Raw genomic sequence first — 17,667 nt, forward strand, 5'->3', positions numbered from 1 at the left:
TACCATTATACACCTCGAACCAGTACTGTGCTGTGTGTTAACTAACTGGAATTTAAATAAAAACTTAAACAGCTCTGAGCTTACACGGTACAAGAAGGCCCAGGAAGTCCATCCACTCGAGGCCCCATTACTAACAGCATCTCCTTGGATACCCTAATCTCTCTGATCTTATTTCTCACACCCTCCTCCCCACCCAAGAAGGATGGGGCGGGGATAGAAGGCGCACACGAAGTCGGGGATGACTCAGCTGTACGGTGACGTCTCAGTCCAGCTGAAAGAAAGCGACAACCGCGAGCCCGCGCCCTGAGAGGGAATGCGCGACTTCCCACCGCCACTGGTCTAGTAACACCTGACAACTCCAAGAAGGTAAGTTTAACTGTTCTTCATTCTCTTCAATGACTTTTTCAAGGGCTCAAAACACTTTTCTCCCGTCATGGACTCCAGTATAAGCGAAGGGACAGGAATAAACACTCCATTTTCCACATGAACTGAGGCACTAAAAGAAACAATCTTCTCAAACTTCCCAACCTCAGGGTTTTGAATCTCAACTCAACTAGACCTATTTCGTCCAACTCCCTCGACGTACGAAAGTGGCAGTGACATAACTGTGACAGAAGAAACTCAGTTTGGTCTTCCTTCAAAGTTCCAAGCACACAGCTCTTAAAACCCTTGGAATTTAAGTGACCTGATTGATAAAGGTGTCTTTTGTTATTCAACAAGTCCCTTTCGACCACGTCTAAATTTGTGTTAATGAGATGATTTTTGAAAAGCTTCTGGAGAGCCTCAGGATAGGGTCTGGGTGCCAGGGAACCAACCATGTCATTAGGGGGTTGGAACTCCCAGCCCCACCCCAACCTCCACCAATCGCCAATGATTTAATCAATCGTGCCTATGTAATGGTCTAATCAGCGTCTGCTTAATCAATGAGAACTACGTAATGGCTTCTGGGTTGGTTAGTGCATCCATGTAATGTGGGAAACAAAGGCAGAAGAAAAATTACTACATTTCCTTACCAGTTACAGCCCTGACAAGTCCTTGAAACACAGTGACATTCCTCTAGGAACTCAGGTGCCGCGATAGTAATACCTGGCTAAGGGCAAAAGGCAATCTTAGCGCGCGACCCCCGGGGTTCCTGTAAGTCTACTTTAACATATAAAAACTCCTTTGGGGGCACCTGCGTGGCTCGTTGGTTAAGCAGCTGTCTTCAGCTCGGGTCATCATTTCAGGGTCCTGGGATCGAACCCCTGTTGTGCTCCCTGCTCAGCGGGGAGCCTGCTTCTTCTCCCTCTCCCTCCCCTCATGCGAGGACATGTGCGCTCTCTCTAATAAATAAATAAATAAACAAATCTTAAAAAAAAAAATTCCTACGGAAACTTCCTTTATCTCTACCCCCCAAAATATATATTGGCAATCATCCCCAAGCATAGGACCCACAGATATACATCTGAAGGGTCTCATGACTAAGGCTTTGTTAGACAGTAATAAATAACCTTTCCCAACAACAGCCAGCCCCCTCAAGGTCCTGGAAACCTTGCTCCCAAAACTCCTTAGAGACTTACGCTGTCCTTAACCCTCTCCCACCTTGAAAGTATATAATGGGCCACTCCTCATGACCAGGTGCAGCTCTTTCTGCCCACGGGGCCTGTCCCTGTCCTTCAATAAAATCACCTTTCTGCACAAAGACATCTCAAGAATTCCTTGTTGGCCGTCGGCTTCAAACGCTAACATCTTTCATACATCACGTGCACTGGGGGCGTGGTGCAGCCCGACCCCACTGGGGCAAGGCTGCTGTGCCCGGGGCCCTTCCAGACCGCATCCTATGTAGCTCTTCACCTGGCTGTTCATCTGTACGCTTTACAGTATCTCTTATAATAAAGTGGTAAATGTTTAACTAAATGCTTCCCTCAGTTTTGTGAACCATTTGAACATGTTATCGAAGAAGGGGTCCTAATCAGTTGCAAACACAGGTGCCAATCGGGACTTGTGACTCGTGTCTAAAGGAGGAGCGGTGCTCTGGGACTGAACCCTTAACCTCTACAATCTCACACTGCTTCCAGGAAGTGCCCCGATTGAGTCTCATTTGTACCACGTATGGTCGCTGCCTGCCGAGATTCGCGAGTGACCTCATGATGTTGTAAAACATCCCAGAATACTTTAACGGGGAGCACAGACTTCAGACTCAAAGGAACCTAATTTCAAGGCCCAGACCTGGTGTTCAGGATCAGTGTCCCTGGATAGGTTAGGAGACTTACCTGCCACGCCCACCAAAAACGTGTAGCCCGAGTGCCAAAATCCAGTGAAAGTAAGTATGAAAAGTCCTTTCTAAGATATAAAATGCTATGTAACATAGGTACTATCATCATAAATGAGAAATGAATGACACTCGAGAGATATGGGGACCTGCGCAGGTCACACTTCTGGGAGGAAGCACAGGCAAAATCCCCAGGGTACTGACTGCCTTGGGCTACTTTTTTTTTCCCCCTTGGGCTATTCTCAATTTAAATTCTACATCGCCTCCCAACTGTCAGTTGTCAGTGTGTATAGGAGGGATCAGATTCTCCTAAACCCTCATTTTAACCTGCCCTTTCCCCTTTATTCCCCAGTCTTTTACCAGAGTGGCTAATAAGTAGTAATAAAAGCTACTGGTTCGGGTTTAATTTCACTCTCTGCTCCAGGTACCAGTCAACATAAGAGGAGACAAGAAACAAACCTCAAATATCTGTTAAGGTAGGTCATTTCAGTCCCCCAAAACGAGTTTACATACTTCCTACTTAATCTTCTTAACTTTCACAGCACAAAGGGCAAACCATAATATATGCAAATCTGTAAATAATTGGTTAGGCAGTCAGAGGATGTCAGGATGCAGCGCAGGCCCTCACAGAACTGTATTACAATAAATGAATACGATAAGGCCCACGTACGTAGAGGGTATGGGACAACATGCCTAAGTAACTCGGAAATGAGTAGAGGGTGTAAAACGAAAGGCACAAGGAGCCATATGTCAGCCAGGTGATAACGCTGCTTCCCAAGGAGAGGCAGAGTAACAATTCTGAAACCGCTGTTGGAAGGGAAAAATTTTCCTCCACGCTTCAAGATTCTTCCAGCTGGTCTAAGATTCAAACTGACATCAGACAGATTAACAAAAGAAAAAAATCAAAGTTTAATCATGTGCACAGGAAGACCAATACTGACATTAAGACCCAAAGAAATGACAAAAGCTGGCAAAGAGACAATAAATCTGAGAGGAACTGACCAGACAAAAGCTTATGTTCAGGAGCTTCAATTAATAAGGAATTCTACACAGATTTTGGGCTGGGCTGTAAAGTGGTAAAAAATAACAAAGGTTATACAGCTTTCTCGGTTCTAAATTCCCTATCTCTGATGATAAAGATGTCTCTTTGCCTCCTGGTACAAGGAGGGTACATTTGAGATGGAAGATTTATTTCCTGCCTTCTGGACACAAAGGAGGATCAGACTGTTCTTGCATGGCCCGTTTTTAAGGAACTTTTAATTCAGAAAAGACAATATGCCAAACGGTCACATTTAAGGGCAGACTACTCTTGGCCCCTATAGCACTATACAAGTAAACTGAAATTAAACAGGTAAGTACGTGGATGGTGGATAAGTTTCTGTCTGCTAGACAGAGAAGTTACAGATAAGCAAGAGGAGAAGGCTAGAATGATCCATGTAATGTTGGATTCGAGTTAGAGACATCACTGTGAACTCAGGGATAGTGTAATAAGGGTGGAGATGAACAACCACAGACTTTGTGTACACACACTTCTGTTTCCCAGCTCTGTCCCCTGAGGGCTGAGAAGCCACATCACTGGTATCAACAAGCAAGCCACTGGCCAACCCGTATTTTCTAACTCTATTCTCTAATAAAAGGAACTAGGGCCCCTTGGAGAAACGGCAGATTCTAAGACCGGGGCAGAAAATATACAATATAAGCCTAGAAACTCACAGTACTGGAAAATAAGGAAGTAAGGAAATCCTCAAAAACAACAATAAACCAAACAAAAATTGGTAACGGTATGTCAAAGTGACAGGGAAGACAACTGGAAGAGCCCCCCCCCCCCCCCCCCCCCGCTGAAGCTGGAAGTCTGATCAACAAAGCAGAATAGGGGATTATAACCTACAGTATACAATATCCGCAAATCCATACTGATACCAAAGACTGAATAAATACTAAATGCGTGAGAAAGGACAAATTTTTCCTATAGAAAAATGCCAAATAATTTCTACAGATGCTCTGGCCTCAAGGAGGTAGAGCGTAACTGCCCACTCCTTAAGTGTGACCTGTGCAGAGAGACTCCACTCCAAAGAGGACAGTTCGGAAAGGAGGGAAAAGAGACTCACTTTACTGGAGGGCAGCCTGAGAACCAGGGTCAAGCTTACCACCAACAGTGGCAAGTCATGTTGACTGCATCACCCTTGACAGGACCTGATAAGAGCGCTTCGCTTCTCTGGTCTTCCCAAAACCCATAACCACAGCTATGAACCATGAGAAAAACAACAGACTAGCCCAAATTGAGGACCGTTCTACAAAATACCGGAGCCCTATGCCTCAAAACTGCTGTGGTCATCAAAAACAAGGAGAGTCTGAGAAAATGTCACAATCCAGAGGAGCCTACGGAGACATGACGACTAAATGTAACGTGGAATCCCAGATGGGATTCTGAGAATGAAACAGATTAGGAAAAAACTACTGGGATCTGAATGAAGCATGACTTTCAGTTAGTAACAATGTATCAGGCTCTCTCGTTAGTTGTAACAGAAGGTACCATGGTAACAGTAAGAGGTTAACTATCAGGGAGACTGGAGGGGGGTGGTCGGAATAAAACGGGTGGATTGTATCAAAGATGGACTGTATCAATGCTGACATCCTGGTTGTTAGTATTTTATCACAGTTTGCAAGATGTTACCATTGGGGGAAACTGCGTGAAGGGTACAGGGATCTCCATGTATTGTTTCTTACAACAGCAAGTGAATCTATGATTATCTCAAAAGAAAAATTTTTTTCCATTCTGGACCTTTTACTTGGAATAACCTGTCCCCTGCTTCGTATAAGCTGTATGACGTTTTGCTGTTAAGGATTTGAGAGATTCAAGGCATTGATAAATCAAGAGTTAATTCCTCAAGGGAATAAAGTTTGAAAAGAAAAAAAGTTTACTTAAAAAAAAAAACATATCCAAAAAATGAACTGAACTTATTAAACAAAAACACAAAACACAGAGTGGGCTCAGCAGCGTTCTCAACATCCTGGGGAAGTGCTGGGCTGAGTCAATGAGGATTAGCCTGTCTCAGCGGTGAAGCCAGCAACACACGGACAACTCGTGGCTCTCCGTTTACCATCTATCAGTCTGTCCTGCGGCTGCAGGCAGTCTGTCTAAGCCAGGAACGGCAGAACTGTTTTCCCCCCAATGATGACGTCTACTAAAAAGTTCAAACGAATCAAAGAGATTCATTCAGCTCTCAAGGGACAGATCTCAGACTCCAGAACCAAACAGCACCTATGACGAGATGACCAGTGCATAGCCCTAGACCAGACAGCTTTTTCTAAAAGACGTGGCAAAGTGCCACTGACTCAAGAGAATTAAGACCATTTTCCTCCTGCAATGACTTCCCTTTCCCACGACAATCTACACTTCCACAACCCTGAGTGTCAGAGCTACTCTCATCTGAGGCAAGGGTGCACAGAGTAACGACCTGTATTTGTCGCTTTGTAAAGATTCAAAATGAAAGGGCATGACATGTATACTCCATGAAATCATACCACCTTAAACTTTTATGTTTCGTATTTAGTTTTTGTATTTGTCTCCTTTTGGCTACCTCCCTCCCCATGTTTTTCCATAAATAAAACTGTACTTTTTCAAGGCATCTCAGGTTTGATGTCAAGTAGTCCCATTTCAATCCCTCAGTAAACAAAAACGCATATATAAACGACTTGCCTAAGATTATTCCTTCTGCAAACTGATTAGCAGGCTTGAGGTTTACAAATTCTTAGTAAATCCTCCAAATTGAAAGCTTGAAAAAAAGGGGGAAATACACAATGCAGTTTGCATCCAGTGGAATATTAACCGCACAGCTGAACAGATCGACACGCGTGGGCAATGAGTGAGAATGGAAACAAGATACACGGCATGTGTGTTTACATAAATAAAACACGTAATTGTTTTATATGGAGACGTAGTTGTAATTTTTGAAAGATTTTATTTATTTATTTATTTATTTGACCGAGAGAGAGTACCTGCGCACAAGCAGAGTGGGAAGCAAAGAGAGAGGGAGAAGCAGGCTCCCCGCTGAGCAAGGAGCCCGCTGCGGGGCTCGATCCCAGGACCCTGGAATCATGACCTGAACCGAAGGCAGACGCTTAAGTGACTGAGCCACCCGGGCACCCCTATAATTTTTTTAAAATCTAGCAGGCCCAGACAGCAAACATATCTTGACAGTGGTTGTGTGGGGCCAGAAAACACTCACCACATACAGTCTATAAGCCTATAAGGTGTTTTATTTTTACACACTAAGACTATGTTCATATTGTCATTCCATAATTGTTTTTTTTAATACACAGATTCATGCATTTTAATCTTCCTCAGTAAAACTGACCAACGATTAAGCATCTAGAATTATTTATACATTCCTTTATGTATGTTCAGGCTCTAATTACCCTACGTGTAAGAATCACCATTGGGCATCTACAAATACTCTAAATTTTAAGGCAGATACTCATTAGCTGGCTGCATGACACCTACTAGTCAATGAACGGCCTTTTGACAATTAGGATTTCAATTCCTCAAGACAGAACCCAGGGTTCAGAGTTGACTCTGGACGGAAGAGAGAATGAGAGTTCTAAAAAAACAGGGATTCGTTCCACTTTCCATCAAAGGGTACCCATTCCACATTTCAATGGTGGTGTAAAGACCACAAACATCAGACAGAACGAAGTATTAAAGGAAGGTATGACTGCCGATCTTAGAGCCCTCCCCCCTTTCACCCATCATTTCCCAGGTAATTCCTTCTCTCGAGCCCCTTCCTCAAATGAGATACTGCCCTAAGGATTTCTACCCAAACGCTTGCTTCAGGCCCCAAATGTTGTGCCTCAGATAGAAACCTCAAAAGCAATTTACTGTCCTCCAGATTACTGGCCAAACTAAACCAGAATCCATAATAATCCGAATTACAGTACGTCTGACAACTCTTCTTCTCTTGTACCAAAGTATATTTGGTAAAAGTGCGTACTACAGCTACAGAGGACTGTGTTGTGGGGGGGGGGGTTAAATTTATTTATTTGTCAGAGAGAGCACGCATGCGCGCACAAGCACGGGGAACAGCAGAGGCAGAGGGAAAAGCAGGTTCCCCGCTGAGCGAGGAGTCCCATGTGGGGCTCCATCCCAGGACCTGAGCCGAAGGCAGACGCTCGACCGACTGAGCCACCCAGGTGTCCCAAGAGGGCTGTATTTTGAGGGGCGCCTGGGTGGCTCAGTCATTAAGCATCTGCCTTCGGCTCAGGGCCTGATCCCAGGGTCCTGGGATCGAGCCCCACATCAGGCTCCTCCGCTGGGAGCCTGCTTCTTCCTCTCCCACTTCCCCTACTTGTGTTCCCCCTCTCGCTGGCTCTCTCTCTCTCTCTGTCAAATAAATAAATAAAATCTTCTTTAAAAAATTAAAAATTACATAAAAATTTAAAAAAAGACGGCTGTATTTTGAGGACAAGCTGCTGCAAAATTTTAGAGTCACAGAAACATTACGAGAGAGAGAGGTGATTATTTAAAAAAATATTCCCTGTCCTCCCAAAAATCTATATATCCAAAATACCACGTAGACTTTATGTCATAATAACCGGCAGCACTGCAAAATCTTGATGTTTTCACTGTCGGTTTCTTTTTCACACACAAACCCTAAAACGGTAAGATACTTGCTATATTCAACACGTGCCAGAAAAGCAGAGTCCACTGTGGCCGCACCGAGTCCTAAACCACGGGAACATTTTTACATCCAGCAGTACACACGTTTTACTGCAAGTCAAGCCTAAATTGGACAGAAAGTTACCAAATCTGATCACGTTCCTCTTACTCTGTGCCTACCAAAAGAAGAATCAAGGGTGGATACAAAAACCATAACCCTTTTCTACTTAGAGAAAGCTCTCCTGTTTATCCAGGGCTTGCTTTCTATGGTTACACTGTAGCGGAGACCTCGACCTCGAAAGGCATCTTTGTTTACTAAGATTGTAACTTAAATTGAAATATTTTTATAGGAAACTTAATATTATTAAAACCAAAAATATGCTACGCCTACAGATCTGAGAATCCACACTGCGAAACATGTACTGTTCATTGTTAACCAACAGGGTTAAACCCTTTGTCAAATCAACTCTTCCTTGGCTGGGCCACTAGAGGGTGCTAGACGTGCAGTTAGACAGGACCCGAGTGATACAGCAATGACCCTCCCCCCCACAAAATCCGGAGCAGAAAAGATGAAGGACATTAGGATTCCTGGCTGGTTTAGTACCAAAAGGTATTGCAACACTGACAGATCTGAAGTTTGAGGTGTTTATCACCACCTCCTGTCTGTCAATAGCTCAAGTGCTTACAAGTGAATAACAGAGACGTTACTTCAACAGCTTCCAACCTCAATAACTGACATTAAAGGATTAATCCGAGATATATATATATATATATATGGCAAAAGAAAAAGTGATTCCTTCCTTTAGGAAAGGAGACAAAGTTAATGATGGGTTAAACTTGACTCCTTCAGCTCTGTTAAAAATTTACAGGGGAAGGGGAGAAGAGAAAGAAGAAAAAAAGGGGATTCCTTAAGTAAGGAATCCAGCGTTGAGAGGCATTTACACACACCACATAAATCTCAACCAATGAACCAACGACATGGAGCAGTCCAAGATTATCACCTGAAGATCATCAATTTCAACCAGGATTGTTTTTAGGAGCACATAATTCCATTAGCAAGAATCTCATTCTGATCCTAATAGAAATCATCGCTGATTTTAGATCATTTTAAGAGGTGATGTTTCCCGACACCATCACTAATAAAAAGAAAGAAAACTGGTACTTGACATTCCCTACAATCTCAGTGGATGTTTGTTTTCAAAAAAAAAAAGAAAAAGAAAAAAAGCTACTCAAGGTGGAAAGAGCCTCACAGACCTCCCGATCTCACTAAACTGCAAAATCGCGTTACACCGTAACAAGATTTACTCAGATAATACCGTTATTTTCTCATTTCCACATTAATAAGCCTAACGAGACGTATCTGAAAAATGTAATACCAAATGTAATTTCCTCAACGTCTCAGGGAGGTGATCAGTTTCTTACTACAGGCTCTTAACGCAGAAGGCATGCCACTGTCCCACCTTCCCACCAAATCCATCTTTCCGTTTAAATCCACTCCTCCGTAGCTACAAGCGATTCTCCAAAACACACCGTGATGGTAACGAAATGGCTTTCCCAGATACAGGTGTACACAGTGGCCTGACTCGCTCCATTTCCGACTGCTCACTCCCGCTTACCCCCTCCACCCACGCTCAAATCTGAAATGAGGCGGGGCGTGCCATCTCCCTGCATTCGTTCCTGCAGACCCTGGAGCCGGTGCGGCCTTCTGCCCGAGCACCGCACAGTTGTAGCTTCACCCTAACAACTCCCGACCGCGACACACGGTTCCGTTTCCCTGAGCCAGGTAAGCCTTAATGCACACACATTAACGGGTGCTCAGTATGGTGGCAGGGGACTGACCCACAGCGCACCACCCAAGAGGCCCCGGAGTCTCTGTCCCTTTACAGTTTTCTGACCCGGGTTTTCTCATTGCCCCCCTCCCCGCCCCCAAACCCTCCCCCGCCCTGGCGAGCTCCTTGGTGAGGCCTAGCGCTGGCACCTCGGACCCCTGGCTCCTCCGTACCAGGCTCCCACAGCCAGCCCGGAGAAGAAAACCGCCCCTTCCCAGAACTGCGCTCGCCCACCCCCCGGAACTGGACACGCCCCAAACCCCGCCCCTGCTCCGTCCCCACCCCCGCAGCGGAGGGGGGAGGACGATGGGGGAAGGGAAGAGGGCGCGGGAGGACCGAGGCGGAGGAGAACGGGAGGAGGGAGGAGGAGAAGGGGGAGGGAGGATGAGAGAGGGGAGGGTGGAGGGGAGAGGAAGGAGGGGTGAGGGGAGGAGGAAAAAAGGGGAGAGAGAGCAGAGGGAGCAGGGGGAGGGGAGGGGGCAGGGAATAAGAAAGGAGAAGAGCCCTCTCGGCCCCCCCGCCCCGCCCCGCCCCGCCGGCGAGCGCAACCCGGGAGGGGCCCGCGGGAGGCTAACAGGCCCTCCCTTCCCTCTCCTCGCCCCCAGCAAGGCCCCCCACCACCCCCTTGCTGAGCAACGCCGCAAACAGAGGGTCTCCGCTGGCTCCCAGCCCAGCCCGCGGCTTTCCGGGCGAGAGGGGTCGCACCTTGCGCTTGCGGGCCTCCGCCGTGCCGCTCCACACGAAGCACTGGTAGATGGCCCGCAGGTTCTGCTTCCAGTTGTCCACCTTGAAGCTGCTCAGGTGCGAGCAGCCCGGCGGCGTCACCACCAGCTCCGCGTCCATGGCCTCGCTCTCCGGCTCGGGCCGGGAGACCATGGGGGGCAGGGCCCGGCCGCGCGCGGGGGGCGGCGAGGGGGACGAGGACGACGCCAGCGCGGCGCGGGGGAGCTGCTCGGCGGCGCGCCCCGGCCGGCCGGGGAACGGCGCCGGGAACAAAGCGCGGGCGGCCGCGGGGCCGGCGGACAAAGACCCGGCTGCGCGGACGCCAAGGAGGAGGCGGCGGCCAACCAGGCGCCGCCCGCGCTGCGCTCGCCGGGTTCGCGGAGCGCGGCGCGGGGCGGGGCGCGGAGGCCGCAGGCGGAGGTTACGTCATCCCCGGCCGGCCGCGGGCGCCGCAGTGCGCAGGCTCCGGCCGCTCCCGGGCCCGCCCCGCCGCCCCCCGCGCTCGCAGGCTCCCGGGCGCTCCGCGCCGACCAGGGCCCGCCCCCGCGCTGACGCCTGCGGTCGCTGTCGTTAGCTGTCGGCGCAGGGTGCGCGGTTCCGAGCTCCCTCCCTGCGGGCCGGCCGCTTGCCGCTCCCGATCGCCCACGGAGCACTGCGGAGGTGGGGGCCAGCCGAGGAGCGGGTGACGCGGGACGTCCGTCGGGGCACGGAACCGGTTTGCACCGGCCTGAGCTCTGCCGCAAAGAGGCGGAGCAGCGGGCTGGGCCTCGCAGATAGGTGCGGAGCCCCAGCCTGGGCTTGCCCACCCCGGGCAGTGCTTTCCTGGTTCGCTGTCAGTTTTGTTGGCGACGGGAGTCCCTCGTCTGGGGCTCTGCAGGCCTCTCCCGTCTTTGTGGCCTGTCTGGTAGTGGCTGGGCATTGAAATGATTAAGACCATGACCTACTTTGAGAATCCCAGGATGGGTGCCGTACGATTTCACTCACTCAGAAGTGAGGAAGCAAAACGAACAAAGGAAAAAAACAAACAATACTATCCGGATGCTTAAAAAAAACAGAACGAACTGGTGGCTGCCCGAGGGAAGGTGGGTGGGGGCATGGAAGAAATAAAGGGGATTAAGAATACACTTAAATTGATGAGCACTGAGAAATGTATAGAATGGTTGAGTAATTATATTGTACACGTGAAACTAATATAACATTTACGTTATTTATACTTCAATGAGAAAAAAACCACAGATTGGAATGTCAATTGTTGCAGCCACTGTGGAAAACAGTAGGGAGGGTCCTCAAACATTAAAAATAGAACTACCCCATGAGCCAGTAATTCCACTGCTGGTTAGGGACCCGAAGAAAAGAACAGTAACTCCAGGATATATGCATCCCTCTGCTTATTGTAGCATTATTTATAATAGACAAGATATGGAAGCAACCTCAGTGTCAATCAATATGTGAATGGATAAAGATGTGGTGTATATACACAATGAAATATTATGGCCATAAAAAAGAATAAGAGCGTGCCATTTGTGACAGCATGGACGGACGGAGAAGGTATTATGCTAAGTGAAGTGAGTCAGACACAGAAAGACAAATACTGTATGATTTCACTTCTATGTGGACTCTGAAAAACCAAATAAACAACAACAAAAAAAAAAAACAGAAACAGACCCATAAATACAGAGAACAATCTGGTGGTCACCAGAAGGGAGTGGGAGATGGGAGGGGATGCGCAAAAAGGGGTGAAAGGGAGTGGGAGGTACAGACTTGAGGTTATGGAATGAGTAAGTCATGGGGATGAAAGGTACAGCAGAGGGACTAGTTAATGGTAATGTAACAGGGACAGATGGGAGCTACATTCATTGCTGGGCATTGAAATGATTAAGACCATGTCCTACTTTGAGAATCTGTATACGGTAATGTATAGCGACAGATGGGAGCTACATTGGCGGTGAGCAAAGCAAAATGTATAGAGTTGGGGAATCGCTATGCGGTACACCTGAACCAAATATAACATGTGTGTCAACTATACTTGAATTAAAAAAAAAAAAAGAATCCCACAATGTAGTGGGATAAATAGCGACATTAGCAAGCAATTCCAGTAATAAGAAATTGCAGAGATAAAGGAAAGTGCAGGTAACGTGAAAACATTTCAAGAACATTTTACCCTAACCCTGCCCTGCAGTCATAGTGGAGGGGACCCAGACAAGTTTAGTATGCTTTACATAAGCACAGAAGGATGAGTAGGAGTTGGTCAGTTTTTAAAAATAAGTGACATGGTGAGAGATTTGCCTTGAACAGTATTTCCCACCATCCATGAGACTAACACGGTCTAAAATATTATTCTCTCTATTTTTTTTTATTGTTGTTTTCCAATTTAGAGAAACTTAAAACACTCATGGAATTGTGCTTCCAAGATGGTCAGGTAATATCCTACACTAGTCCTTGGCCAGATAACAGCTGTGATCTCTGGACAGAATACAAAAACAAACACCTGAAAGTATTGGAGAGTGAACCAAAGCAAGCAGATTCAGGAGGGAGCAGACCCTTGGAAGACGGGACTTGCCCAAGGAAGTCACCTGTTTTTTATGGCTTGTAGATTGAGGACAGGCTACTCTTGGAGGTACCCAGACAGGGAGGCTGAAACTCTGACCAAAGACCATCCCCTCCCCACCCCTTTCTGGACTGAGGAAGCAGGAGAAGAGTACAGAACAAACCACTGAAAAGTGAGAGAAGAAAGGGGAGCCCAGAGTCTATGCACAAACTGGTTCTAAGTATCTAGCTGACCACTTAGCCACTCATGGATAATTCCACCGAGCCCAAGTAGAACAAAAAGAAGTGAGCAGAGATTAAAGCTGCAGCCCAAGAAATAGTTAAGTTCTAAATTAGTGCCTTTTAAAAACAAAAATATCAACTCTCTTTGGAGGTATACAACAAAATCCATGCTGAAAACAGTATAACATTTATAACATTCAGGATACAATCCAAAATTACTTGACATTTGCAGCTAGGATTCATTTTCAAGGGATAAGACAGAAATGAACAACCCTAGAAGCATGAGATGTTAAAATTAGCATGTGAGGACTTCAAAGTGGCTATGCTAACTGCGCTTGGTGAAGTAAAGGACAATATCCTTCAAATCAATGAAAAGATAGGAAAGAGCAGTGAAGCATGAACTATATATAAGAACTGGAACTCAAGTACACGGTATCTCCAATAAAAAGGTCACCTTAAGACCAGAACAGAAATGACATAGGACAGTAAGTAAACTTGAAAATAGGTCAGTTGAAATGATCCAATCGGAACAAAGAAAAAACATGGAAAAATTGAGCAGAGCCTCACAGACCCATGAGACAATACCGAAAGGCCTAACGTAAGTGTGATTCCAGTCCCCATCTCAAGGAGAGGTGGGAGAATATGAGACTGAAAATATATTTGAAGAAATCATGGTAGAAATTTCCCCCAGTTTGGTGAAGGATAAAAATGTTTAGATTCAAAACTGCCATTGAATCCCAAGGAAAATAAATGTGAAGGGGCGCCTGGGTGGTCAGTCAGTGAAGCGTCTGCCTTCAGCTCAGGTCATGATTCCAGGGTCCTGGGATCGAGCCCCACATCAGGCTCCCTGCTCAGAGGGGAGTCGGCTTCTCCCTCACCCCCGACTTGTGCTTGCACTCTCTCTCTCTCTCTCTCTCTCAAATAAATAAATAAAATCGTAATAAAATAAAAATAAATAAATAAATGTGAAGAAAACATGCTGAGTCACAACACAGTTTATTAAAAACAAATAATAAAGAGCAAATCTTGGTAGCAGCTAGAGAAAAAAAAAGACATTATATGCAGGAGAGCAATGATAGGTTTTTAAAATCAGAAACCTTGGAAGCCAGAAGACAGTGGAACAACATTGAAAGTACTGAAAGACACTTAAGTATTGCAAATGTCGGGATTTCTTTTTCTAATCTTTTAAAAAGATTTATTTATTTATTTATTTTAGAGAGAGAGCATGTGCCCAAGTAGGGGGAGGGGCAGAGGGGGAGACCCTCAAACAGACTCCCTGCTGAGTGCAGAGCCCAATTTAGGGCTGGATCCCACGACCCACGAGATCTTGACCTGAGCTGAAACCAAGAGTCAGATGCTTAACTGACTGAGCCACCCAGCTGCCCCAGGATATCTTTTTTATGGCTGAATAATATTCCAGTGTATTTATATAGCTACACCACATTTTCTCTACCGTGTTCAATGGAATATTATTCGGCCCTTAAAAAGGAAATCCTGCCATTCTCCATAACATGGATGGACCCCGAGGGCATCATGCTAAGTGAAATAAGTCAGAAAAGACATTATATGTGGAATTAAAAAAAAAAAAAACAGAAAACCAACCAACCAACCAACAAACAAACTCACAGATGCAGAGATTAGATTGGTAGTTACCAGAGACGGGGTTAGAAGGATAGGCAAATTTGTATGGTGATAGATATTACTGAAACACAGATAATAATCATTCTGCAACATATACTTATGTCAAATCATTTTATTGTGCACTGAAAACTAATGTTATATGCCAATTATATCTCAATTTAACAACAACAAAATAGCACACAGCAAAGTTTTATTTAACTTTATTAACAAGGGACAATAGGAAGATATACACAAGTCAAAATATCATATGGGAAAATGGGATTGTTTTGGTCAGTGGGAAGAAAGGGCATGATGAGATAAGGTTTTCTATTTATGACTTTAAAACTCTGTTAATGTCCTAGGTCCGTGATTCTCAAACTGCAGCCTACAACAGAGGAACCTTGGGATGCTTGGCTTCACTCCTGGAGGTTGTGATTTCATAGGTCCGGAGTGAAGTCTGAGAAACTTCGTTTCTCACACATTCCCAGATAATGCTGCTGCTGGTCGGGGGGAGTGGGGGGCACACTTTGAGAACCACTGTTCTCCGAGGAAATGCAACTGTACGCTTTGGGGTCATCTTTTCTGCTGGTCATAAAAGAAAACCATCATACTGTACTACTCTCTATCATTAATCTTTAAGCTTAGAGAATTGTAAAATGTCTGGTTCCTAATTGAATCAATAGTAGGATAAGCATAGCTACATTTCCTTAGAGAACAGGTGTCTAGCGCATTACAAGTCAAGTGGTCATTTTTCACTTTGTTTCTTTTTTCTCTCTCTTTCCAGAGAGAGAGAAAGAGAGTGCATGTATGCACTCGAGACCAGGGTAGGGGTGTTTAGGGACAGAAGGAGAGGGAGAGAGAGAATCTTAGGCAGGGCTCAATGTCACAACCCTGAGATCATGACCTGAGCCGAAATCAAGAGCCAGACACTTAACCAACTGAGCCACCCAGGTGCCCCCTTTTACTTTGTTTCTAAGCTTTGAAGAATATTTCTGATTACACGAATGTATCATTAGGTCATTTATTTTGCGTTGAGTCATCCAAGTTGCCAAATTCAAGAGTGGTCTATATTACTTGGGATACAGTTTCTAGTAACAGGAAAAAAACCAAAGAAGACAAATATTACCATCCTTCTGTGTTATCCTTTATAGGTTCCAAGGGCTTTTACACATATTATCTCATTTGACCTTGTCATAAGCCTATGAGGAAAGTGGTTTTATCTCATTTTTACAATTGAGTAACCTGAGCCTCAGGGAACTGAAGTCACTTGCTCAAGGTCACAGTGCATGTGGAGTGTGTCATTTGCATGGAATGAAATTTGAATGGAGTCCTGAAGTCAGTGAGAATGTGGCTCTGGTCACAGCCTTGCAGCCTCATTGCCCCTTGTCTTTTTTGTTGTTTTGTTGCTAATTCAGTTTCACAAAATGAAAATCTTGCTCATTTGCTCCGGCAAACTGGGACTTCCTGAAATACCTTGGCTATTAAAATCTCCTCTGTATAGAAGAAAAGGCAGAAGAAAGTTTTTTTCTAGAACAGCTGGGAGTAGGGGTGCCTGGGTGGCTCAGTTGGTTAAGCCTCTGCCTTCGGCTCAGGTCATGATCCCAGGGTTCTAGGATCAAGTCCCCTGTCCCCCTGTTGGGCTCTCTGCTCAGCAGGGAGTCTGCTTCTCCTTCTGCCCCTCCCCCCTGCTCATGTGCTCTCTCTCAAATAAATAAATAATAAAATATTTTTTAAAAAATAGCTGTACATCTCTAAAAGGGGCAAAATATGACAGTCTGTGTCAGACATTGCCACAGCCTATTCAGAACTTGATGAATGGTATCTCCTTAGTGAGAAGTACTTTTTGACCACTGTGTTCTGTCACTCACCAGCCTGCTAAGGTCTCCAAAAAGCAAATTGTAGCCCCTGGCTGGTCTCCAGGCTCTGGTGACGGACGGGACCACCCCATGCTGTGTCATGACCTGCCTCTGCCCAGGACCGTGACCCCTTTAGCAGTCCGAACACGCAGCACGCTGGGTTGGACGCCACGTAGCCTAGCAACAGTGTCCTTGTCCATTGCCAAGGGATGGCAGAGGGACAATGGCTCTTCCTTTACAAGGCCACCAACCCCTCCTCTCTCTCTCTCTCTCCTCTCTGCCTCTCTCTCTTCTATTTTGTACCCCTGCCTCCACGTCATCTCTGTGGTCCTTCACAAGTCTCTCCTTCCTGTCTCTGGCTCGCAGGGAAGAGCTGGCATTTTGAAAACTGATGAAGCATTGCGGTCAGGGAGGGAAGGGACAGCTCAGCACTGGGCTGGCCATGTCTTCTTCCCTAAGTGCCTCAGGCTCCCCTGCCCCCTTCCAAGAAAGGAGATATGGGGGGGGGGGCATATGAATGCTTGAGCCAGAAAGTCCTTGTCTCCTTTTGCTGTCCCTGTCACGTTGCTGCCTACCCTCCAGGCTTTCACCTAACCCTTTTTCTGTCCCCACTTCCCATTCTATCCTGAGCAGAGCCGGCGGAGCATAGAGGGTAAGAGCATAGGTCTGGGGCCGGACCACCTGGGTTCACCCTGGCTCCAGTACTTATGGGTGTGTGACTTCCAGCAAATTAATCGTGCCTCAGTTTCCTCATTTGTAGCACGTGGGTGACAATAGCATCCACCTCAAAGGCCTGTCGTGAGGATTCAATAAATGGGTTACACCGAGTGAAGACTTGAGGACCACGCCCAGCACATGGTAAACTCCAGTCACACGTTCGCCTCAACCATATACATAGCACACGATTTGGAAGTAGAGACACAGACTGGATGGGATCACGCAGAAGTAAACAACATCATCACT

At 46.1% G+C, this 17,667-nt stretch overlaps 1 protein-coding gene across 1 annotated transcript in view; it reads right to left on the reverse strand.

Annotated features, from left to right (window-relative positions):
* USP22 (ubiquitin specific peptidase 22) overlaps window positions 1–10,643 on the reverse strand; it is a 38,770-nt gene extending 28,127 nt beyond the window's left edge. Inside the window, exon 1 of the mRNA XM_040630174.1 lies at window positions 10,442–10,643. Coding sequence (XP_040486108.1) covers window positions 10,442–10,612 — 171 coding nt within the window. The 5' untranslated portion in view covers window positions 10,613–10,643. The remainder of the gene's footprint in view (window positions 1–10,441) is intronic.
* Window positions 10,644–17,667: the final 7,024 nt, after the last annotated feature.

The sequence above is a fragment of the Ursus maritimus genome, unplaced genomic scaffold (genome assembly GCF_017311325.1).
Source record: "Ursus maritimus isolate PB19 unplaced genomic scaffold, ASM1731132v1 scaffold_14, whole genome shotgun sequence".
NCBI lineage: Eukaryota > Metazoa > Chordata > Mammalia > Carnivora > Ursidae > Ursus > Ursus maritimus.